The following is a 24,762-nucleotide window of genomic DNA, read 5'->3' on the forward strand; positions in this document are numbered from 1 at the left end:
CCCAGCTAGATCTCACCAACTGATTTATTCATCACAGCTAACCGACACTCAACGGGAAGACGCTTTCTCCTCCGGGTCCCTTTGGGGTTTGAGAGGGTCAGATGAGGACTGCTGGGAACCTGGCGGTTGGACTGTCTGATAAGTAGGCGAAAAGGTTGCTAGGTCTAATCCCTGAGCCAGAGGGGTCAAAAACATTTTCTTTACATTTCGCTTGGACCTTGTCCAACGAAGATTACGGGCTGTCTTGGTCTTTTGTGGGAGAAATAATGAAGGATGAAGTTAGAATGGTGAATGGAAGACGCTTCGTGTGTTCTGTTAACACTTCAATCTCTCGCTTGGTCTTATCTCTCTCTCTCTCTCCCTCCATCCAACTCTACCTCGTTCCCTCGCTCGGTCTTTCTGTGGCTAGTGGCTAATAGTTCTCCAGTTTCTAGAGTACCCCTCGGCTCTGCTCTGTCTGTCATCGGGGGAATAGGGGAATTGTTCTCATTATGTTTAACCGGTGACTGTCTCAGACTGTTCTAATGTCCACCCAGATGCCCATTAGTGGACCAGCGTGCCTGTCCAAGTCTCCAACACAAATCAACGGTTAGGAGAGTAAAAGCTGCCGGGGCCCTGGACTGAGGTAAAACACAGTATTAAGTTCAGATAAGTGGACAAAATGGGTCCAAAGGTAGTAGATGTCGAGGATTTCAGGGGATGACTCTTAAAAGCAAAGCAGGAACAATCAGGCGCTCCCATCATTAACCATTGCCTGTTCAGCTGAGGAACTCCTGAGTGTCCCCCTTGAATGAGTCACTGTTCCGAAACTTTAGAAAGACAGGTTCCTAGGAATCAAATATCAAATCCCAACTGTAATGAATGTAGCGAGAGGCACAGTAGGTGAGGAAGGAACCACGATCCTTTGTGGGCCGCGTGAGGGGGAGCCAGAAAGAGAGAGTTCCTTTAAGCTGCACTGATGATTCACACACCATGAATACAATGACACACCACCCAAAAGAATAGTGAGCCAAGGAAAACAACCAACAGAGAGCGAGGGATGAATGCATTTAATACGGACTGTTCGAAAGTTGTGTATTCGTGCATTGAAAGGACCACAACCACACAACCACTGTGATAATTGACCATTTTCTCTTCCTGGGGTTTCGATTGGTTACGTTGTTTTACTGTTGCTGTACTGTCCATGACAGTGAGTCACATGGAGTTAGAAAGCTCATCAGTCTTTTTTTTAATTATAGAGCCAAAACAGCCGAACGGGAGCTAGAAATAACTGTTGCATCGTATGACTTATGTTTACTAAGAAACATGAACTGTGGACGGTCGTCTAACACAGATAGACATGGGCTGATCAGCACAGAGGACTCCCACATCGCTACGTGCCCAGATTAGTTATTTTTAGACATTCGCTGTCAGGATGTTGTGTGAGGTGTGTGCATGTGTGCGTGCGTGCGTGCGTGCATGCGTGTGTGCGTGCGTGTGGGATCCCTGCGTAACGGTGGACATGCGTTTAATTGCTCCGAAGCCGAGGTTGGCTGCACCAAGACCTCTAAGTGTTTGTGACTGGATTGTTGGGGGAAGCTGTGCATGTTTAGAGTTAAGCGCACACTCTCCGAAGGCATGACAATAGAACATTAACTTCAGGATTTGGTCCATTAACACGTCGTTCTTTCTAAAAAGCAGACAGTTTGCAGCCATGGAAACGACAATGACAGGCGTACAGTAGCTCTCGTTCTCCTTCATTCTCCCCCTCTCTCTTTTTCCCTTTGTATTTCTCGCTCTCTCAAACACACACACACACACACACACACACGCACATTATCCATATTTGGGCGGTGAACCAATGCAAGTAGACAAATGCCATTACAGGAATTCTGCTGGCTGGCGTCTCACACGGACGATTCCTCAACCCCCGCCCCCCCCCCCCCGACAGGTTTCATGTCGCCATAGCAACTCAACGGCGCGAACAACTGGGATACGCAGCGAGCCGCACACCTATTGTTGCGCCGAGGCCTTAACGCGCCCGCGGCCCTCGCTCAGGGCCTCTGTGATGAAACAGGGTGTAATCGGTGACAGGGGGGGCGTGGGTCCATCCATGAGGTGTGTCACTCCTTGTTTCTCTGAGAAGAAACTCTCAGGACTTTACCATCGGTGCAGTGTTTGGCTGGCTGGTTCACACACACACACACACACACACACATACACACACAAACACACACACACACACACACAAACACACACACACACACACACACAAACACACACCCTAGCTAGCTAACTTCTTAATGCTGCCTGCCTACTGCTTTATCAGACTGAGGCTCCTGTTTGCTTTGGTGACAGAGAGAGAGAGAGAGAGAGAGAGAGAAGGCGGGAAAGAGAGAAGGCAACAGATAAAGGGAGATTGAGAGAGAGAGAGAGAGAGAGAGAGAGGAGAATCATTTCCAGACCCATGTACCAGCTTGTTGTGACCTAAAACACCAGAACAGGACAGAACCAGAAACCCTCAGCAGAGACAAACACCAAACTGAGACTGCATGCAGAATTGTACATACGTATTCTCAGAGTACTTTGTTAATTTGGATAATACCAACTAAGTATCAAAACCCAGAGCTGTTAAATTTCACACCAACCTAAAAGAAAGCTGTCCACACAACGTCCATAACAAAGCCCTCATCTGCAGAAAATTAAAGAAGAGTTTTCTAGACTAACTTGTTTTGGGGTTCTGTTCACAAGCCTTGAAAAGACCCGCACATAATCCCAGGTGAGCAATATAGTTCCAGGTGAGCTACATAGGACCCAACCTAATCTTAAGAAAAATGCTACCTTGACCTGAACAGACACAGTGACTCAATACTTGACCACTGAGACAGACCTGTAATTAAGAACAATCTGGGCTATACACAGACTAAGTCAGTATGGTCTTTCTATCAATAATTGACACCATAGGTACTCTTGAGAGAAGATAACTATGCACACAATGCCAAACAAAATGTGGAAATGGAGCTGCACTTCTCAAACCATCTGCAAAAGGTATGCCCACATTGGAGACTAATATTTCCCTAGGATCTAACACACCCATGAATAATTTGAAATCAAATCTAACATTAATAAATTCCTGTATCTGCTAGGAATTTCAAACCATTTGTGACACTTTGCCACGAGTAAAGGGCAACCAGGGAGTATAAACAGCTTTACCTTTTGTAACTTGGTGTGATGTTTACTTTATATTTAAGATTTTACATTCCTGCTATGTTACTGTAATATATTTTTTTGTATTTTCCACTTGCTTTGACAATGCAAACAATTATTTCCCATGCCAATCGAGCCATTTAAATTGATATCGAAATGAGAGGGAAATAGAGAGATACAGGGGGAGGGACTAAAAGAGAAATAGAGAGAGAGAGAGAGAGAGAGAGAGAGAAGGGAAAAGTGAGAGACATTCCTACATATCCTTAGATAAGACAGAGTAATGGAGAAACAGAGGAATGGGAGGTACACCAGTGTATTATGGGTGGTACACCAGTGTATTATGGGTGGTACAACAGTGTATTATGGGAGGTACGCCAGTGTATTATGGGAGGTACGCCAGTGTATTATGGGAGGTACGCCAGTGTATTATGGGAGGTACGCCAGTGTATTATGGGAGGTACGCCAGTGTATTATGGGAGGTACGCCAGTGTATTATGGGAGGTACGCCAGTGTATTATGGGAGGTACGCCAGTGTATTATGGGAGGTACGCCAGTGTATTATGGGAGGTACGCCAGTGTATTAGGGGTGGTACGCCAGTGTATTAGGGGAGGTACGCCAGTGTATTATGGGAGGTACGCCAGTGTATTATGGGAGGTACGCCAGTGTATTATGGGAGGTACGCCAGTGTATTATGGGAGGTACGCCAGTGTATTATGGGTGGTACGCCAGTGTATTATAGGCGGTACACCAGTGTATTATGGGAGGTACACCAGTGTATTATGGGAGGTACACCAGTGTATTATGGGAGGTACACCAGTGTTTTATGGGAGGTACACCAGTGTATTCTCCCTCGAATCTGAATGCCTACGCTCCCTCCGCCCACATCATCGCCAGCGTGATGGAACTTCTCCTTCTATTCCCTTTGCTTGTTCCCTCCCTCTCCTCCTCCCTCCCTCCCTCCTCCCCTGACAGTGGAAACACTGAATTATTTTGCTTCAGAGTCCCCTTAATGTACGCTCCAGCTGTGCCAAAGCTAGAGAAGCAATGCTCCTCCCATCCTTCCCACAGAGATATGAGACTTTTGGAAACTACGGTGAGCACCAGGAGACAATTCGATGTTGAAAACAACATGGGTGGTGAGCGGTGAAACAGTATTTTTATTAAACTAAACTATACGCTGAGGTGAGGGGGTTACATCATTTGAAGAATCTTTTCAATCCATTTTAATGTGGTTTAGCACAAATCTTACTCCCAGTTAGCAAAATACGTATGTCCCACTTCTGTCTTCTAATTAATAGTCAATATGACAGCAGCTAACAATGCTAAAACATGGCTGTGGGAGATGGAGTGTTACATTGACGAACAAGCTAAAATGATACTTAGTCCTTTTCTACTTCTTTTTTTCTTCAAACTGAGCTGTTGACGGACACTCTTTTGCACGTTTTCCTCAAAGATCCCACAACTGCTCGCTAATAACGACACCAGAGTTGGCTAGATAGGGATAAAGGTTTGTCAAAATAGGCTGTAGTGGCGAGACGTGAGTGACAGTAGACTGTCAAGCTGCATCCCAGCTTCACACACTCAAACCAGAATCAGCATCCTCGAAGCCTTGCTGAATTTGCCGATAGACTTTTCTAACAAACAAATGTATCAGGAGGGATGTGGAACTGTCTAGATCTAACGATTAAGTTGCCTTGCTACATTTGAACCACCCCCCCACCAACTAAATATTAATGAGCATTGATCCCTGAACGCATACAGTATTTTTAAAAAGGGAGGGGTCACGGGATGAAAATGGATTGACGGTTAGCCGTCTGCCTGCATGTATTTCAGTTTGATGTTGTCCCGACGTCAGTAGACAGATCCATGTCTAGGATTGTTGAAAATGTCCATTTATTATTTACCACTGGGCTCTTCAGGGACTGGAGCACGGATGACAGAGGAGCCCGGGATTCCCGAAACACGACCAGTCTCTCAGTCCGACATCTCCCATGATCCTCGGACGGATGCCGAACGTGTCCGCTCCCGTTCTGCAAGCCCATACGTCTCCCCCTAGTTCTAGTGTTTTTCTATTCCATCCCCTCTTCTTGGCGTGGTGAATATTTCCAGTGGTGCCTCGGGTGGAGGTGGAATGGGGCGATGGCAGGCGGGCGGTCCCAGAGTTAGTGGTGCGTGTTGACGCCAGGCTGATGAAAGTAGTTCATCTCATCTGCTATTTTATTCATTAACTGGCTGTGGTGATGGGAGCCGCTTAGCTCTCTGCTGTAGACCTCACTCTCCTCTCCCACCCTTTCTTTCTTTCTCTCACAAATACACACACACACATATGCACACACACACACACACACAGTCTTACATTTGTATCCTTGTGGGGACCAGACATAAAAAAAAATCCATGTTCCCAGACCCAAACATTAACCGTAACCCAAAACTTAACCTCAATAGTCCAACATTGACACCTAAATATTGTCACCTGACCTAGAAATATTATCACCCGAACCGGAAATTCACTTGGTTATTATAGGGACCGGCAAAAGGTCCTAACAAGTGCAGATTTTTCATATTTGGCTATCCTCGTGAGGACCTCTGGCCCAAATTCAATGAATAGAAAACACACACACACATTTTGTTTTACCCTCCTTTTGTTTGTATTTTAACTTTCACCTAACATCTAATTGCTGAGCAGAACAAACCCTTTTCCTCCTAGGGGCCATGCATGTCACCATGCTTTTACGTTGTCCTTGCTTTGCTCTCCTAGTCCCCGTCAGTATAATATAACCAGTAACACCCACCCTCACACATACAAACATACCCACACGCAAACACCATTTCCCACATTCTTTGTCTAGTGTTTCTCACTGCTCATGACATGTTACTTAACAACTGGCAGGCTGTGCTGTTTATCTCACCTTCCGTTAGTTAAATGTATTTTGGATTAATAAAATATATACATTTGAAGATAATTATTAAGAGGCAGAGGCAAGAGGGCGCCACCAAAACAAATATCAGTAAGTCCCTCCAAAATGCCTGTCAGGGGATGGAGAAAGGAAGTTCATCTCAGCTACCTCTCATCAGAGAGTTTACCAAGGCCCAAATCCTACGCAGAAGATCTGACGATTAGACTGAGCTTAAAATCTTTTGAAAAATAGAAAAATCCAGGTGTGCTAGGTTGGTAGAGACCAATCCAAAGAGACATTGCGTAATCCGAATAAAAGGTGCTTCCTCAAAGTTTTCGTTTTTGGATGTTCACACATTTGTAGTAGAGGCATTTAATATTTTTTTTTATAACTTAAATCATCCACTTGTTTTTCACTTTAATATTGCGTGTTATAATACCTCTTATTAAAGGTAAAACAAAGTATGTATTTCAGCCTTTACAAAAAAAAATTTAAATAGCGCTCTGTAGACTTTGATACAAAACCTCGCACATACAGTAATTTTCTCCATTATCTTCTTATTTCTTTCTTCTTTGCTCTATACCGCTAAAACAATTAATCTCATGCTTTTTTCTTTGTGTAAATCAATGTTTTAAACCAATGGTGCTTTATGTTTTAATGTCTGCTGGTATTTTGGAAGAGCAGAAACTCAACATAGCTCAGCGACACTTGAAGAGATTCAGATTGAAAAAGACACTGAATATCCTCCCGGAGGCAAAATAACTCAGAATGAGAGAACATCTCGATGGTTAGCCTTTTTTCAAAGACCTCAAGATGGCTTATGATACATCTGCATTGAGGCTGGAGAAAAAAATGAATTTGTCTTGCTTAGAAAACAGAATAGTTCAGCATAATGCAGGCGTGTGTTTCTTCAAAGGGCCAGCCAAGTATGAGTACGGCCATGCCTGAGGTGTTAACCAAAACCCTAGGCCCTTTCTGCCCTGGAATTGACCTTACAGAAATATTTAGCGTTACCCTGAATACATTCTCCCTGCATAAATGATCCCTGTCTGGTGCAAATTCAATTACCTTCACAAGTAACTGGTACATTGGGGATGTGTGATAGGACTTGATATGTTGGCAAGTCTATTATATTTTCACCTCTGCACATGACAGTGGTGTGTGTGTGGGGCGCGCGCGCACACACACACACACACACACACACACACACCCTACTCTACAGACAAAGCCCCTTACTTCCCCTGTGTGCTGCCGTCACTAGATCTGAGCTGTGATCACACACCCTTCCATCAGACCTGCTGCCTCTGTGACCAGGGAGGGCAGTTGGATTTGGCTCCTTTTTCTTCATCTCTGTTTGTCGGGGCATTATTACTGTAAGTCCACATTAACTGCATTAACCGGGCCACAGGTTGGACCATTTCCTCTGTACGCCACAGGTTGGACCATTTCCTCTGTAACTCCACATTACAACACACAGCACGGTCATGTTTTTCGGTAGCGCTCGTCGGTAGGGCTCCCACACGCCCTGGACTTTCGGATCACTGACGGCCAAGGCGTGTCCCAGTCACTTAACCATGGGCGGACTCAGTGACAATCTCAGCCGGCAAAACCTTGTGCGCTACTCCGGTGGCTGTGTCCTGTGTTGAGGCGTGTGCGTGCACACGCTTCGCAAAGAACGGCGGGCGGCACCACGACGTGGTTGAGATTCGGGGGACAGATTTAGCGCCCGGCTGGCTGCAGCCGCGGGGCCCTGAGCTGGGATTTGCATCTTTTTGATCGGGCAGGCTGTCAGGCAGCTATAAGTATCAAGCCCAGGTCACATGACAAATGCACCTTCGCCCCCTCTAAGAGATTAACACAAAAGTGGAGAAAATGCACATTTGATCATGAATTATATCCAGGGATAATAACAGCACTCAGGTTGAGGACCAAACCCTCCACCGATATGATAGCGTGGTCTGGTATGATGCCATTGCACAACACAGCAGAAAAGACACTGGGGTGAAAGTTGTATTGGATATTTCATGGGATGTGCTTCAGTAATTCTGAGATTCATTCAAAATCAATTCATGTTTAGTTTAAAGGGCTTTTAAACAAGCCTCAACACACAACACAGATGAAAAATTTACACAGAAAATTTGAAACATTGAAATATAATCTTAAATAAATACCCAGTTTATATACGGTGCATTTGGAAATTATTTGCACCCCTTAAGTTTCTCTGTGGTAGGATAATTTATATATTGTTGCAATCAATCTGCTACACACAATACACAATACCCAAATCTGAAATCTCATGTAAAGTTCCTTCCATAACTATTGGTACCTCAGATAAATAGGACAGAGTGGGCTTTTGAATTAGGTCACTTTTGTTTGTCAGCTTGATGTTACACAAAAATATATATATATCAATCGAGCCTTTAATAGAGAAAATTGTGCAAAGGAAGAACATTTTGTGATCCAGAGTGAATTACTTTCATGAAAAACCTGCGACTTATTAGAAACTGTGCATTTAGCACTTTGTGCAACCATATTAGCACTTCTGAGATAACACCTCCTATAATGTTTGATGAGGTGGGAGGACACATAGGAAGAGACTTGAGACCAGTCCTCCATACACAACTTCTCCAGATCTTTCAGAGTCCTTGGTCCTCGCTTGTGGACTCTCCTTTTTGGTTCACCCCACAGGGTTTCAATAGGTTTAGTTCAGGGAGCTGTGATGGCCATTTCAAAAGCATGATTTAATGGTCAGTGAATAAGGGGATTTTTGTCCGTGTGTCACCTTTTACTTATCCCAGTGAAACAGCATGTCATGGTTGACCACTTAAGAGTTCCCAAAGACTTGTTAAAATCAACGTAGAATCTCTATTACCTTTTTTGTTTTTGGAATTACATTAGTTTTAGCCTAGGCAATAAAACCCCACTGTAAATGTGCGATCTACGGTGCCTGGAACACATGCAAACTCATTCTCATTTGGAGCATGGACACCTGTTCCTTGTGGTTGCCCACACCTGTGTACCTGATCATTGGTCCTGTTTAAGTTCCTTCTTCCCTAGAGAATCTTTGGCGGCCATTATTTGGTTTCTGTACCCATGTGACCAATTTTCTGTTTTTGATAGTTCTTCTCCTCCGTTCTCCCTCTGCCTGGGTCCTGCCTCCTACATGCAGTGTAATACCGACCGTCAGGTTTTCAGGATGAATTCAGGAACGTATTGTACGGTTTGAAAGTGGACTACATTCAGACCCACGGACACCAATAGACGCATAGCCTTTTTTTGATTGCGAGACCTTCATGTCCTTTCAGTTTCTGCTCTTTCCTATTCTAACGATCAGACGTTCCAGGTTCTTTGTAGATACCAACGTCCTCTCAACTTCCTGGAGATTGTGGATGCATTTAGCTCCTTTCTTCCTCCATTTTTATTGCTTCACCTTACTATAATGTTTTCCCCTGCATTTTACCCAATTCACACTATTAGGATTAAGATCAAAAACAGAGTTTAAATGCAATACCTTTCACAACAGGAAGCAGTTCTCAACCATCTGTACAAACAGCTACAGTGACACTGCAGTTTAAGGGCTCAGAATAATGAAACGCATACTTTGGCCACCCCAACATACAGACGATTGAATATGCAGTGTATTTATGCATTTTTGATGCGCTACTGTGAGGAGTTGCTTTAAAAGGCTTCAGTGACCTACTTAAAGCTGCCATAGAATTCTAATGACTTGAGATGCCACAAAAAAAACTGTATACTGTGTGAATTAAATATTTGGCTTACACAAACATGGCGGTGGGACAATGAAAAAAATAAAAAACTTGGCTCTAGTAGCAGCCATTTTGTTTTAGTTTGAAGATCGACAAGTTGAGAGGGGGAAAAAGCATATGCTGGGTTACTTTCATCTTTTTCCTCCTTATCGCTTCACTTTTATCTCAGTGTCTGGATAGTTGGCGTGAACGTAGACGTTTGCTTCTTGTGTAATGAGGCTTGTCTTATTTTTAGGCCCTGGTCTGTTTTATTTAAAAGCTTTTCTGATGAAGTGCCTTATGACATCCTGCTTCACAATTACACCAACGCTTCTCGACAAGATTCCATCAGCCAGACAGTCTTCAAATAAACTCTTAGACACCCTGGGAGCCACTTCTCTCTCTCTCCCTCCCTCTCTCTCTCTTTCTCTCTCTCTCCCTCTCTCTCTCTTTCTCGCACTCTTTCTCTCTAAGTCTCTCCTCTTCTCTTTTAAGGAAAAATTAGTTTTTTCTTTGCCAGCTTGCTCGGTCCTGTACACAAATAAATTACCTTTGCAGTCTAGTAGCTCTCTTCTTTCTCCGTCTCGTCTCCGTCTCTAACTCCCCCTCTCCCTCTCTCTTTCTGGTAGCTATGGCAACATGGAGTCAGACGTCAGGTCCTCCAACGAGACGGTGTTGTCCAACAGCCTTGTGCTCCAGCCGCCTCCAATCTCATCCCTTCGTGCATTGCAGGGGTAATGCGCAGGCTGAGAAAGAGAAAAAGTAACGCAGGCCTTTGGGTGTCACGAGTTTTCCAGGCCATCTTAGGCAATTCAGTCCGTGAGCGAGTCGTTCGACTGTGACGTCGTGCTAGACACCCGGGTTGAGAATCCCCAAAAAATTTAAATGTTGCCTGACTGGCCAGCCACAACACCACAGGAGACAGCCGAAGTAGTGAAGTGGAGGTTATTTTTGAGTTTTTTTTGGGGGGGGGGGGGCCTTGTGGTTCTCCCCCCTTGGAGGGCCTGGTCACATGGAGGGTTTTTGGCGTGTGGCTGCTCCACATTGAAAGCGAGCGGGCGCGAAGGCACCGACCGGGACACAGATTAATCAAACCAGCTTGCTGCATATTTAAACCAGAGCGGGGAAGCTAGCAATGACTAGCCCACAATCATCAATCACTGGGGAGGGAGGAACGTACCGCCACCAACACATCGCCCGCTGTTGGCTGCTGGGTGGTTTTATGGCTTCACACAACACCTCATTTGGTTGCCTACAGAACATCAAACCATATAGATGTCCGCAATGACACCCTATTGCCTCTGTAGAACACTCCTTTCTGACCAGGGCCCATAGGCCCGGAGTGAAATAAATAAATGAGGAGAGGACAGGAAAGGGGTCATGTCAGGGAGAGGAGAGATGACAGTAGGGTGAGATGAAGAGATACTTGCAGGGGAGCTACAACGGACCAGAGATCCGGGCAGCGGTAATCCTGGGAGGCTGTTGTCGTCAATATGGATTGATGTGAATGGACAGTAAACACTCTCCCTCTCCTCTCCCTCTCATCGTTCCTCTCCCTCTCTCCTCTCCTTTTTCTGTTCTTTCTCTCTTTGTGGGCTCATAGCCTCCCTGTGCCGGCCAGAGCCTGTCGGGAGTGTCTGACACCACATCCCCAGAACCCCAGTCTGTCTCTGGCTCGGTCTCACGGCTCTGTCTCAGTCTCACGGCTCTGTCTCGGTCTCAAGTCTCTGTCTCGGTCTCACGGCTCTGTCTCTCTCCGTCCCAACTGGTATGCCGGTCAAAAGCTGAAATGGACAACGATGGCACCGGCATCAGGACTCAAGCGCAAGCGGGACAGTCACGGGTTGCTTTTCTAGGCAGGCTTTGGGTTCATTGACGATGACCACTCATCGTTTGAAAACAAATAAATAACTGCACCCCAAATATCACGTTTCGCACTTATTTTGTGTGAAGAAACCATCTCCATTAAGGCTCCGGTGGAGACAATGAATAGTCCATCAACCATTTACCTGATGCTAAGGAGACATCTTTTTTTATTTTTTATGTCCTGTCTCCTCTCTGTGGTCTGACTTTGGTTGTTTGTGTGTCTGTGACTGACCCGCGCTAATCAGGAGCCAAGCTGAGTTTTCCCCCTCAGGTTGTGTTGACATAATGCATTAGTGATGAGACCTGAGTTCCACGGGGGTGTGTCGTTGAATGTCCCTGGGCTGCGTTCAGGAAGTGTGTGTGGCTGTTAAATGTGCTCACGCCACTGAGCTGCCCGCCCTCCCGGCCCTCACTGCCCCGCGAACGGCCCTCGCTGGGCCCTCTTTGTCTGAGAGAAGCAGAGGTGACGAATGACAGCCGTTCCTCCAGACATTCTCCATGGCAGCTCGGGGAACTGAGGGGGACAGCGCCGGGTTTCAGAGGAGGTGCCCACACTGGCTGTGAAAGCATACGGTGGAATGTATAGTGTGTGTTGTCCCTGGCAACAGTGCATTTAGGAGGATGAACGCTTGGCTGAGATGCACGGCAGAGTCTGTGTGGCGTCGAACGGGATCACGTCTGTTTTATGTATTCCAACGTACGCCCGTGACCTTGGACACTTAACAGGCCCAGTCCTAGCAGACAGTATAATGAGCTAGCAGGAGAGGCACAGGCATCTTAAAAAGCAGACAGAGGATAGATCAGCGCCCTAAACCACAACCTATTCCCTCATAGCGCACTCGGTTTAACCAGGGCTCATGCTCAAAAAGTGGGGCGCCATTTAAGACGCTCTCCTAGGTTTGAAAATGGGATTCCTGAGTAGAACCCTGAAATAACCCGTCCTAACTAAAGCCACGTATCAAGGACAAGATAACTGTCAGTGGTGGGTCTACAAACCAAAGCGTGTTTTGGTTTTGCAGTGGGACAGTAAAGAGGTTGTTTCCGGGGGGGTTTCGCCAGCTCGTATGAATAAGCAGCAGGAGTGTTCCTGCGTACACGTGAACGTGGTGTGAGGAGGGATTCCTACAATCAACTGTGTGTTTGTGAGTGTGAGTGTGTGTGTGTTTGTGTGTATATGTAAACATGTAGACAGAGAGAAATGCAGACCAAACGCATAAACGAAGAGCGAGCGAGAGCGAGGGGGCCAGACACTCACACTGCACTCACAGTAGTTGTTAAACTGCTGGCAGGGCACACACGCACACACACGCACACACGCACACATGTTTACACACACATGTTTACACACACATGCCAACGCTACACTCTTCCTAACCCCTTTTTTGCACTGCCGGCCCTTTGACTTGATATACTGGATCAGGCTTTAGCTCCGTCCTGATGCTCCACTGCACTCTGAGTTACCACAATTAGTAATTACCACCCCCCCCCACACCCCCACCCCCCGCCTTGAGTTCCACCACGGCATCCTGGGAAGAGTGGAAGACCTCGGGCCAAGAAATAATTAACTTGATAATGGCCTTTCTTCCATAGCCTATTCCTCTCGTTCTGTCTGATTTCTCCTCTTCTACCAATTAGGCAGATATACTGTGTAGGCTGATTGGAGGGAACCAGTTTCTTTCTAATAGCTTTTTTTGAAAGAAAGACTGTTGGGTTTATTATCGATTGGGCAGTATTTTCATGTGACATACTTAAAGAATAGCAGAATGAAAATGGCGTTGTTGTCAGAACATGAGTAACTCTGTTGTTTAACTCTCCATAAATTACCGTTCAACTTGACTGAGCCCAATTTCAATCAGTCAGTCAATTCAGTGTGTATGATGATATTACAACAATTTCAATAATATAAAAAAAGAGCCTCTAAAGCTTCTAAAATTACTTCTCAAGGACCAGATGTGATGAGAGGCTTTCAGGCTTTGTCTGTTAAAGTAGAAGCTTCAGTCTGTTCGGGTAGAGGTTTCAGTCTGTTAGGGTAGAGGTTTCAGTCTGTTAGGGTAGAGGCTTCAGTCTGTTCGGGTAGAGGTTTCAGTCTGTTAGGGTAGAGGCTTCAGTCTGTTCGGGTAGAGGTTTCAGTCTGTTAGAGTAGAGGTTTCAGTCTGTTAGGGTAGAGGCTTCAGTCTGTTCGGGTAGAGGTTTCAGTCTGTTGGGTAGAGGTTTCAGTCTGTTAGGGTAGAGGCTTCAGTCTGTTCGGGTAGAGGTTTCAGTCTGTTGGGTAGAGGTTTCAGTCTGTTAGGGTAGAGGCTTCAGTCTGTTCGGGTAGAGGTTTCAGTCTGTTAGGGTAGAGGTTTCAGTCTGTTAGGGTAGAGGTTTCAGTCTGTTAGGGTAAAGGTTTCAGTCTGTTATGGTAGAGGTTTCAGTCTGTTAGGGTAGAGGTTTTAGTCTGTTAGGGTAGAGGCTTCAGTCTGTTATGGTAGAGGTTTTAGTCTGTTCGGGTAGAGGCTTCAGTCTGTTGGGTAGAGGTTTCAGTCTGTTAGGGTAGAGGCTTCAGTCTGTTAGGGTAGAGGTTTCAGTCTGTTAGGGTAAAGGTTTCAGTCTGTTATGGTAGAGGTTTCAGTCTGTTAGGGTAGAGGTTTTAGTCTGTTAGGGTAGAGGCTTCAGTCTGTTATGGTAGAGGTTTTAGTCTGTTCGGGTAGAGGCTTCAGTCTGTTGGGTAGAGGTTTCAGTCTGTTAGGGTAGAGGCTTCAGTCTGTTAGGGTAGAGGTTTCAGTCTGTTATGGTAGAGGTTTTAGTCTGTTAGCGTAGAGGTTTCAGTCTGTTATGGTAGAGGTTTTAGTCTGTTATGGTAGAGGCTTCAGTCTGTTGGGTAGAGGTTTCAGTCTGTTAGGGTAGAGGTTTCAGTCTGTTAGGGTAGAGGCTTCAGTCTGTTAGGGTAGATGTTTCAGTCTGTTCGGGTAGAGGCTTCAGTCTGTTCGGGTAGAGGCTTCAGTCTGTTTGTAGAGGCAAACTGAGTCCTCCATTTCTACTTTGCACTTAACTGGAGAAGTGTTTTTATTAAATTGCCTTTTTGGTGGAAAGAAGGAAAGTGATGTTCAAGGAACAGATTGTGTGAGGCTTTACCTCCCTCCCCACCCACCCATCCAACCACCCATACATCCATCCACCCATACATCCACCCATTCATCCACCCACCCATACATCCACCCACCCATTCATCCACCCATCCACCCACCCATCCACCCACCCATCCATCCACCCATACATCCACCCATTCATCCACCCACCCACCCATCCATCCACCCATACATCCACCCATTCATCCACCCACCCATCCACCCACCCATACATCCATCCATCCACCCATTCATCCACCCACCCATCCATCCACCCATCCACCCATCCATCCACCCATCCATCCATCCACCCATACATCCACCCACCCATACATCCACCCACCCATTCATCCACCCACCCATCCACCCACCCATCCACCCACCCATCCACCCACCCACCCATACATCCACCCATACATCCACCCATTCATCCACCCACCCATTCATCCACCCATCCACCCACCCATCCACCCACCCACCCATCCATCCATCCACCCATCCATCCACCCATACATCCACCCATTCTTTTCACTTATAGTCAGTTCATGTTGGACTATTACTTCCTACTCTAGGGTTTGTTGTAGAAATGTTACCTCAAGGGAATCTGGGATGATCAGTGCTTACACTCAACCCAACCTCCACACTCCCCTCTCTCCATCTCTTCTCTCCTCACCTCCCTTTGCCCATCTCTCCTCACCTCCCCTCATCCCACTCTGTATCCTTTCATTTCCTAAGCTCTTGAAGGAAATCTGCTCCACACTTCTAGTATCATTCCCAGCTCTCTGAATTTCCAGTGCTGAATGTCTTTGAGGTAATAAAAAAAGGAGGTAATATTCTACACCTGAGTGGACCAGTCAATTGTCCCATAGGGCTCAGTGAGGGGGAACAAACACAAAGTCGAAATGCTCACACGCACAAACACACACACACACACACACTCACATCATCCATTCTCATTGTTCAGTCCTGTATCATTACTTGTAGTACCCATAGATCTAGATGTGAATTTCTGTGTAGTAGAGGGATCACTGTCTGTTGTCGGTTTGTCGATACATAACTCTTGGGACCGCTTGACCTTAATCGAAGCTTGAAACCCCTCCAAGCCCCTCTGGGAAACCCTGTGCAGTTATATATCCAAATGCAGTGTAGGCAAAGTCGTTAGGACATCCCCAGTATGTTTTTTCATGGTCCCCTGCATGTTTTTTTGCCGAACCGCGTAAGCGGAGCCGGTTAAGAAGAGCAAATGTCTCTTACTGACGGAGTGAGTGAGTTATTGAGTGAGTGACTGACTGACTACCCATTGTTAAATAGCGTAGTGGTTAGAGACGCGGGATCCGGAACAACAGGTCCCGCATTTGCCTACCGTAACAGTCCTGAGGTTCAGGACAGAAAAAACTTCGCTGGCTACAACTTTACATAGCTATGTAATAGGAAGCCTAAAATAAAATGCTTCTGGAGGATATTAAGGATTTCTTCAGGAAAGACAAACAATTCGCTGGCTTCACGATTCTCTCGTCTTTTCACTTGACAAGTTATCGTTAGTGATGGCCATTCGAGGCTTAATTACCGTTCTTCTAGCAGCAGGATATTATGCTAGCAGTGCTAATTCAGATTTTATTTTTCAAAATAAAAGTAATCATTGAACTATATAAGTTAATATAGTTAACTATCTTGTCTTTACATTATATGTTTAATGTCCATTCCAATGTTATTCTTGTATGTTCTTTTTCACAGACTAGATTGTTAACTATATTGCCTTATACATTTCAATTATGGCTTTTATTGTGATAAAAAAAATCTGAGTGCTGCCAGCATACTATCCTGCTGCTAAAATAGCACTAATGAAGCCTTGAATGACCATCAGTACTTATGGTCACCTATATTGATATATACTGTATCTATGTCATTCACAAATGGCTAATTAGCTGTTAAAACCGCCAGTGGCAAAAGAAGATTTGTTCAGGATAGACAAAAACCTTCCTGGCTACAACCTTGAGTAGATACGTTATGGGAAACCTAAAATGAAACTGTTTACTGTGTTGTAACTATTTCTGGTGGATATTCAAACAATGTCTCCAGATTTGTTCTGGATAGACAAACACTTCACTGGCTATACGATTCTCTCGCCTTTTCACTTGACGAAAAAGTCCGTTATCGTCACCTATATTGATACAGTATTGTATCAATGTCATTCACGAATGGCTAACAAGCTGTTAAAACGGCCAGTGTCAAAAGCCATAAAGTTCATGCTATTTGTAGTGGAGGTAAACTTAATAAGAAACGTTACACAGTTTAACACAATATAATGGCGTCTAGTGACATATTACTTGCTAATAAGCTTTTAAAACGGCCAGTGGCAAAAGCCATAAAGTTCATAGATATTATTTGTGGTGGACGTAAACTTAATAAGAAATGTTACTCAGTGTAATGCTAGTTAATGGTGTCTAACAAAATATTCAAACTTGGCTTGATGTTATTGAGTGAAAATAATATAATCTGAAGAGGCTATACTAATGCCCAGCAGGTGTGCGTTAAGGACAATGCCTTTCACGTGGGCAGCCCCGTTTGACACATTTTATTGCGGGCTGGCTGAACTACTGTAGGCTTGCCTGGTTTCTTGTTTTCTAAAGGCCCTGCATCACTGCAGCAAATCTTCATGTATACCAATAAATCTTTAAATGTATTCACCAAATCAATGCGTATTCACAAAAGAAATGTCAAATAAACATTTACACTGGCACAGTCTGGTGCATAAATACATACCAACCCAACATCTTTAATTGTATTGTAGTTCTTGGTACACATTTTAAGACATAACAAGTCCATGATGATGCAGTCAAATGCTTCAAATGCTTCTCCGATTGTACAAATTTTCATCTTCATGAAACTCAACATTTACAACCTACAGTCCAATGTCTTAAAAGAAACTTATTCCAGGGTTAACCTGTTTCTGTATGGGAGTTTTCTGTTTAGAACAGTAGTCCATGTTCTATTTAAAATTGATTAAACATTTTTTATTTTTTATAATCCATGTTCCGGTATGGACATTGAGCTGATTAATCTTATGCTACACCAAGTTAAGCTTGCCTTTTTGTCTCAGTTGACTGTACTCAGATTTATGGAGGGCAGTGAGTTTTCCTTCCTTCTTGTCAGTACGGAGAGGTTTGCTGTTAATCTGTAGGACAAAAAGGAAAAGTATGGATTCTATTGACCAATTGGCTTTTAGTAAGCAGCATTAGAAGTCTCCTGTAGTGGTTTTGCCTAGAAAAAAACAACATTGCATTCTATTTCATATTTCTCTATATTTTTCCATTTTGACACAGTTTCTTCCTTAAACATTGCTTCAACATTTATTTGAAATGTCCATGATTTGGAGTTGTTCTGTTGCAGGCCCTACAGTCCCCGAGTTACACGCCATTTCGTCATTCAATTCTTTCAAGTCATTATATTTCTCTGCCTTTTCCAGTGTGAACCTTGGCAAATCTCCATTCAAGCCAGGCCTTATGAAATCTCTTCCTCTCTTGCTCTACCCGTCTCTCTCTCTCTCTCTCTCTCTCTCCACCTCTGTCCTCGTCTCTTAAGTCTCTCTTTTTCTGACGTTTCAGTCCATGTCCACGCCTGTACGAGCCGATCGCTGCCTCCTGTCGACATGTCCTGCGCTGCAGCCCTGTGAGGGCTGTGAAGCTGTGCACGTCATTAGCTGACTGACTGTGTGTCGAGAGCAGATTGTCTGTGACACGGTGCGCTCCGTCAGGTCTCGACACACAAGCTGTGTTGTGCGCCGATGGGGGGCCTCAGGTTGCCTACTGGAGTGTGGTAATTTGCTATTAACTGTCGACAGGTGAAACGGCTGTGGTTTCCTGGGCTAACGAGGGATTTCATCACAGTTAGCACCTGGCGATCGTATCTCGTTGCTATCGCGACATTACAGTGTCACACACACACACAAACACAGACACACACACTGACGCACACATGCCCAACACTTTTACGGCTCGAGCTCTGAGATTTGGGTTGGTTTCGTTTTATCGTTCTTTGTGTGCCGTTGTGTTTAATAATTCTGTGTGGAAATTGTGTTGTCACTGAGAGATGTCATGAAGAAATATAGTGTTCCTATCTCTATTTAATATATTGTGTTAACATCACCATTTCATATGTTCTGTTACCGTCATCATTGCTTTGTATGTCTTACATGGTTCTTGTAGTGACATTGGCTCTTCAAACACATAGTATACTGTAAGCCATTCTATACCTATGAAAGAACAAAAAGGTATGGACTCACTACTGTAAGTTGATCTGGATAAGAATGTCTGCTAAATTAATTGCAAGTAAATGACAGACATATGTAAATATAAGTAGGACGTGATCTTGTGCTCCAACAAGCACCCAGGCAAATCATTAGCGTAGCCTACCTTTGTCAAGTAAAGCATACTACCTAGTGCTCTGTTAGCTGAATCATGTTTGAATGAATGACTGTGTTTATATTTACCGTTTGAAGGAAGCCATTGCTTGTTCTAATGCCCAGCTTGAATAACAGCAAAGTATCTTAATTTGTGTTTATTTATAAATTACACAGATCCCAATAGTTAGATTCTTAACCTAACCAAAATAAGGAAGGAAATATATCTTTCAATCTCTATTTGAAAATGTTTAACCTGGAAGGAGTTAATAGATTCCGAAATATTCAGCAACCGCTGTTTTTCAACTCCTTGGTACAGTTGACTGCTCCGGTTCTAACATGTATGGCTCAGTATACTGTAGTTAGTTAGCTAGCTAGTCTAGTGGAGGGGGAGGGACTATGTCAGCACAGGAAGTACTGCCCAATCAAATGTTTGCTGCTGATGGGAAAATCCGATAGCTCTTTAACCCAAGGACAAATGACTTGGAGGCTTTGCCAAATTAAACAAAACATGACAAAAAATGGTAAAATTTTGTTGATCCTGCAATACACACTGTGACATATTGGTGTGTGTTGTTTGGCCAGTTATGTGAAATCTCTCAAACATGATACATACCATGTATTGCCCCTGCAGGGTGAAGGGCCTCTTTCAGCAAAAATAAAATTACTTCAATGGCTGAGTTACACTGGTTTTTCCTCCCCAATCAATGCAGAGACCAATCAAAAAAGTGTGATTTTATGGAAAAAAGAGAGAATAATAAATGTGTGATCAGATTTCAATTATTATGTTGCTGTCGTTAAACAATTTTTTTTCCACATATGACCTACGAGTTGCTCTACTGTTATGTTAATTATCTTCTGGCCCAACGACTATTAGCCTGAGACCCGTTTTGCCCAAGGCCAAACCTAATGAGGGACCCCGTAGTGCACGTATTTTGACTAATACGCTGTGGCTTGTTTCAGATGTAGCCCCAGTCCTTTAACTCGCCGGCTTTCCTCTGTGTTTCCGTGCGCGGTGAGAACGTCTGCCCCATGGACTGATAAGACTGTGCCCACCGCGTCAAGCTGCCTCCGAAGTCTCAGCTAAATGTCTCCACTATACTCCACTCAGATACTCCACTAGGATACTCCACTCGGATACTCCACTAGGATACTCCACTAGGATACTCCACTGTCCGTGGCTTTGCGCCCGTTGGAACTCTGAGAACGTGTACATAACGATCAAAGGTGATTCCGACGTGTGTATGGACGACGCCCACGTCCTCTCCTCATTCTCCTCTGCCCCGCACGAGCCGCCACGTGCCCTGGGGTTGGCCGAGGCCGCTAATTGGAAGCGGTTAGCCGATTTGCTATGGACCTCGGCACTGGGGTCAGTGTCAACCTCTGGGTGCGGTCGGGGGGAATACATCTGGGTTCGCCCCCCAGATGGGGGGAGAGTCTACTGCCTTATTTTCTCATCTCTTCTTTCTCTTCTCTCCTTTTCTCTTCTTCGCCCGGTCAAACGGATCAACACAGACTCCCAGCCAATCGATCTATTTTGAATGTTCTCGGGAATGCTAGGGAATTAGATTCCAAAATAAAGCTTCTTCATACCAGTACTGAGTCTAGGGACGCTGTTCCATCTCAGGGTTCTTGTTTCTGTTTCAGGAGTACGGATATGGTACGGATATGGTACGGATATAGTACGGATATAGTACGGATATAGCAGTGAACCCACAAGGCCCTTAAAAGATGTGTATGCGTTGGAGCCAAGGTTCTGTAGTAAATCTGAGCTGTACCCCGTGCCACTGCCAGTTGTCTTCAACCACTAGGGAAAGTATTCCCATTCCAGCGGTCTTATTGATTAGGTTACCTTTTAGGGCACCATTTAAAAACAGAGCCTGTAGCCTTTGCAGGAATGGAAGCTGTAGATGAGATGAGGGATGTTACATTACTTCTTTAAGACAAATGAGAGCCAAAAACTACAGATTGGACCCGTAACGGGGCCAGTGCAGTTCCTTTGTTTCATGGAACTTACTCAGTCTTAAAGCATGTGATGACCACTCATAAGAAACACATAAGACACAGACCTTCTTAATAATATGACATGGACCTTCTTCAATAATACTTGATTTCCTGGTTTTAAGGTTGCAGTGAAACAGTTGGTTGGCTTCGTGAGTGCTCGTTCTCGCAACGCCTCTTACTTTTCTTCCATTCTGTCATCTGTTCTAGTCTTCTCTCCATCTCTCCATCAGTCCGTCCACCATTAACACCTAATCGACTCAGCTGTCTGAATAGTTTCTGATTAATGCCTTTGTGATTGTGCCACCCAATCACACACTAAATATAGCTGTCAAGCGCCAAGCTCTCGGGCCCGGCCTTCTCCTTCATTTACCGCCCAGATACGTTGCTGCGTGGGTTGCCGTGGCAACACGGCGGCTTTCAAAGAACCACCAGTGAGACAGATTGCGTGGCCGTGTGTTTGACAGAACTAGGAGTAAGAGAAGAGGGGGAGAGAGCGCGGGAGGCAAAGCGGACTGGCACAAATGTGTTGGACACTGCTCAAGGCCCCCCAAAACTATCTTTCTCTTTCCTTCTTTCTCTCGTGGCCTGGCTTGAGACTGGTTAGGTGCCACTTGTGTAACCATTGAATGGAAGGCTTTTGGCCGTGATTGTGCCGGCGCTGAGTGATAATGGCTGGAGTGTGGGGTGAGGACGTGTGCCTTTTCCCGGAGCCACAAAACAATTTTCATCACGGTCCCTTGGAATGTGATTCACGTATATATTTTTAATCTGCTTCACCGGCCCTGTAGCCTTTGAAGGGAAACAAAATGAATCGGCACCTTAATCTGTCTGGTTTCTAAATGATTCACACGCACACACACACACTCACAGTTATAAAGAGAAAGGTTGTTATTGGAATATCAACTGTAAGCTGCGCTTTAATGGGTAGATAGAACCAGTAAAACTAGATATTCTGTATGGATCTATCTGTTTTCTTTTCTCTAGTATGTGACAACTGATTCTCATGCCTTCCCTCACGACGTGTGGATCCATGATGATTGGGCAAATCAAACAGTCACATTTAGATAATGTCAATGATGTATACAGATATTTGCACAAGGATTGAAGGAAACTCAGTACACTGTAGTTTGCCTTACCCTGGATGTTTGTCATGGATGCCTAATGGAATTTATCAGCGTCAGAACATTTATCTGTTATGCCACAGATTAACAGAAACAGGGTGTGCACCGCAAAGAACCCACAATTCCCTGTTGTTCAATGAAAAACGGGGAGCTGTAGTTCCACTCTAGTTTTCCTTTGGCTGCTGGTGGTAACCGAGAAAGAAAGAGATTGAAAAAGAGAGAGAGAGAGAATATGCAAATGAGATATCTTTTCAAAAGCCCCGCTGTTTTTTTCAACTATGTGGACAAGATATGGTACCCCACGTTGCTCATAATCACCAACTCTCTCATTTCACACTAGGCCGTCTATGGTCCCATGCACTGCTATTTTGGTTCCAGCTTACAGAATGTAGAAGTTGTGCCCGTGTATGAACACACACAGGTCTTATGCAGCCCTGGCGCTAATCAATTAACAACAGTCGATGTGCAGCGTAACAGTAAGCATGTAAGAACGCTTTTTTTGAAAATAAAAGACTTCACTGCAACTACAGGAGTGTGGGTAATACAGTGGACACTGGCACACTGGGAGGTTAAACCCTCTATATCCATGTTGTTAAGGGACCGATTGACTGATTCAATATATTTCATTGAAGAAGTGATTTGCTTCTGCCAAAGACAACATTAGACATTATCGAAAAATAGACACAAGGCAATCCAAGAGCCTATTTCCACTGAGGTCCTCTTTTGATTTTTCATCACTGCCACGAAGTCGCGGAATGCCATCTTGAAAGTAAATCTAATTCAGACATAGATGCTCTTAACAAGATCAAGCCACCTCACAAGCGGAGCTTCACTGCGTCGAGGTGGACATAGCCTCTCACTCTACACACAGGAGAACATCCTGAATTGAGTGGCAATAAAAGGGCAGAGAACTGTTTACCGCAGGAATGTCATTACCAACTCTGAGAATCACAGAGAAACCAGTTTAGGGAGCTCATATAGCAATCAATAGACCAACTCCATCTTTGTTTCTCGCTCTCCCTCCTGCAGTTCTACAGAGCCAAGAGCGTTGCTATAGTGATGTGAGATGGCTGCATTCTGCGGTACCAGCAGTTGGGTGGTCGTTTCTGTCTTTCTCCCTCCTCTCTCTTTTCCCTTTCACTCTCTCCTCTCTCTCTTTTGTCCCTCACGCGTAGTTTTTTCTCGCGCTCCCGCGCAACATTCCAGGAGATCATGGCATGACGTCATGTATGGATCTTACCTTTGCATTGACAGGTCGTCGTCACATATTGTGTAACGAAAGAACACGGCGCTGGTTTGTGTTGTGTGTGTGTTCAGTACATTATCTTAAATGATAATGTACAGTAGTCTGTCTGTGTGTCCCTCACAGGATTCTGTCCTGTCACAAGAGAAAGCTTTCTCTGAACTCTCAGGGTAGGGCCCAAATGACACCCTGTTCCCTTTACAGTGCTCCACTTTCAAGCAGAGCCATGTTAGACCTGGTGAAACACAGGCCGCTACAAAAGGAGTAGGGTGACATTTGGGACATGGCGCTTCAGCAAGAAGTCTGCAGTACTGAGCACAATTAAATCTGTGCTTTCATTGTTGCATGCCAGCCACTTCTAACCATGCCCAAAATAGCCCAGCAAAATGTAACTCAGCTTTTAAACTTTGTTCTCTCTCTCTCCCTCTCCCTCTCTCTCTCCCACTTTCTACATCCTACCTTCTTCATCTACCTCTCACCCCCCCCCATCAACCATCCCGTCTATCCCTCTACAGTGTGATAACGCTAAGGGACTGAGATCCTTCTTTGATGCCATCTGCTTCGGACCCAAACATCTGATGATCTTCGGAGGGGTGTGTCCGTCTGTGACGTCCATAATCGCAGAGTCCCTGGAGGGATGGAACCTGGTGCAGGTAGGAGCTATAGCCTGGCTGCTACCCGGAGGAGGCTCGCTCTGTTCCTGTTACATTTCACCTCATTATGGGGTCAAGATACGTCGTCGCTGTGTTGACATGATTGTGAGGTGGGACCTGATGCGTGAGTGTGTGTGCTGTGCGTGCTGGTGTGTGTTTGTGTGTGTGTGTGTGTGCTTTCTGCACGACGCCCTGCAAATGTCTGTGCATGTGCCCATGTGCAGGACAGTGATGATAGGACAATCACATTTGCTAATTGATTAATTTCTCCATTGGTGATTGGCTGAGCCCTTGCTGTGTTGTAAATGTTGGGGTGGGGGGGGGGGGGGGAATCAGAAACGTCCTAACAGTGTAATCCTTCATTAACCTCACAAGGGTAAATGTGTATTTTACATGGCTTTAATCCGGGTGAATCCTTTTACATATATGGGAGGAAAATGGAGGAAACATTAGCCTGCATCCCAAATGGAACCCCCGGGCGGCCTAAGCACACTGCGTTTGACCTATGGAGTCTGGGTGAAGAAGCACACTACATTTGC

At 44.9% G+C, this 24,762-nt stretch overlaps 1 protein-coding gene across 1 annotated transcript in view; it reads left to right on the forward strand.

Moving 5' to 3' along the window:
- The window catches only part of gabbr2 (gamma-aminobutyric acid (GABA) B receptor, 2), a 196,015-nt gene that overhangs the window by 28,491 nt on the left and 142,762 nt on the right, over positions 1-24,762 (forward strand). The window contains exon 2 of the mRNA XM_010891535.5: positions 24,086-24,223. Coding sequence (XP_010889837.1) covers positions 24,086-24,223 — 138 coding nt within the window. The remainder of the gene's footprint in view (positions 1-24,085; positions 24,224-24,762) is intronic.

Source organism: Esox lucius, chromosome 10 (assembly GCF_011004845.1).
Source record: "Esox lucius isolate fEsoLuc1 chromosome 10, fEsoLuc1.pri, whole genome shotgun sequence".
In the NCBI taxonomy this organism is placed as follows: Eukaryota; Metazoa; Chordata; class Actinopteri; order Esociformes; family Esocidae; genus Esox; species Esox lucius.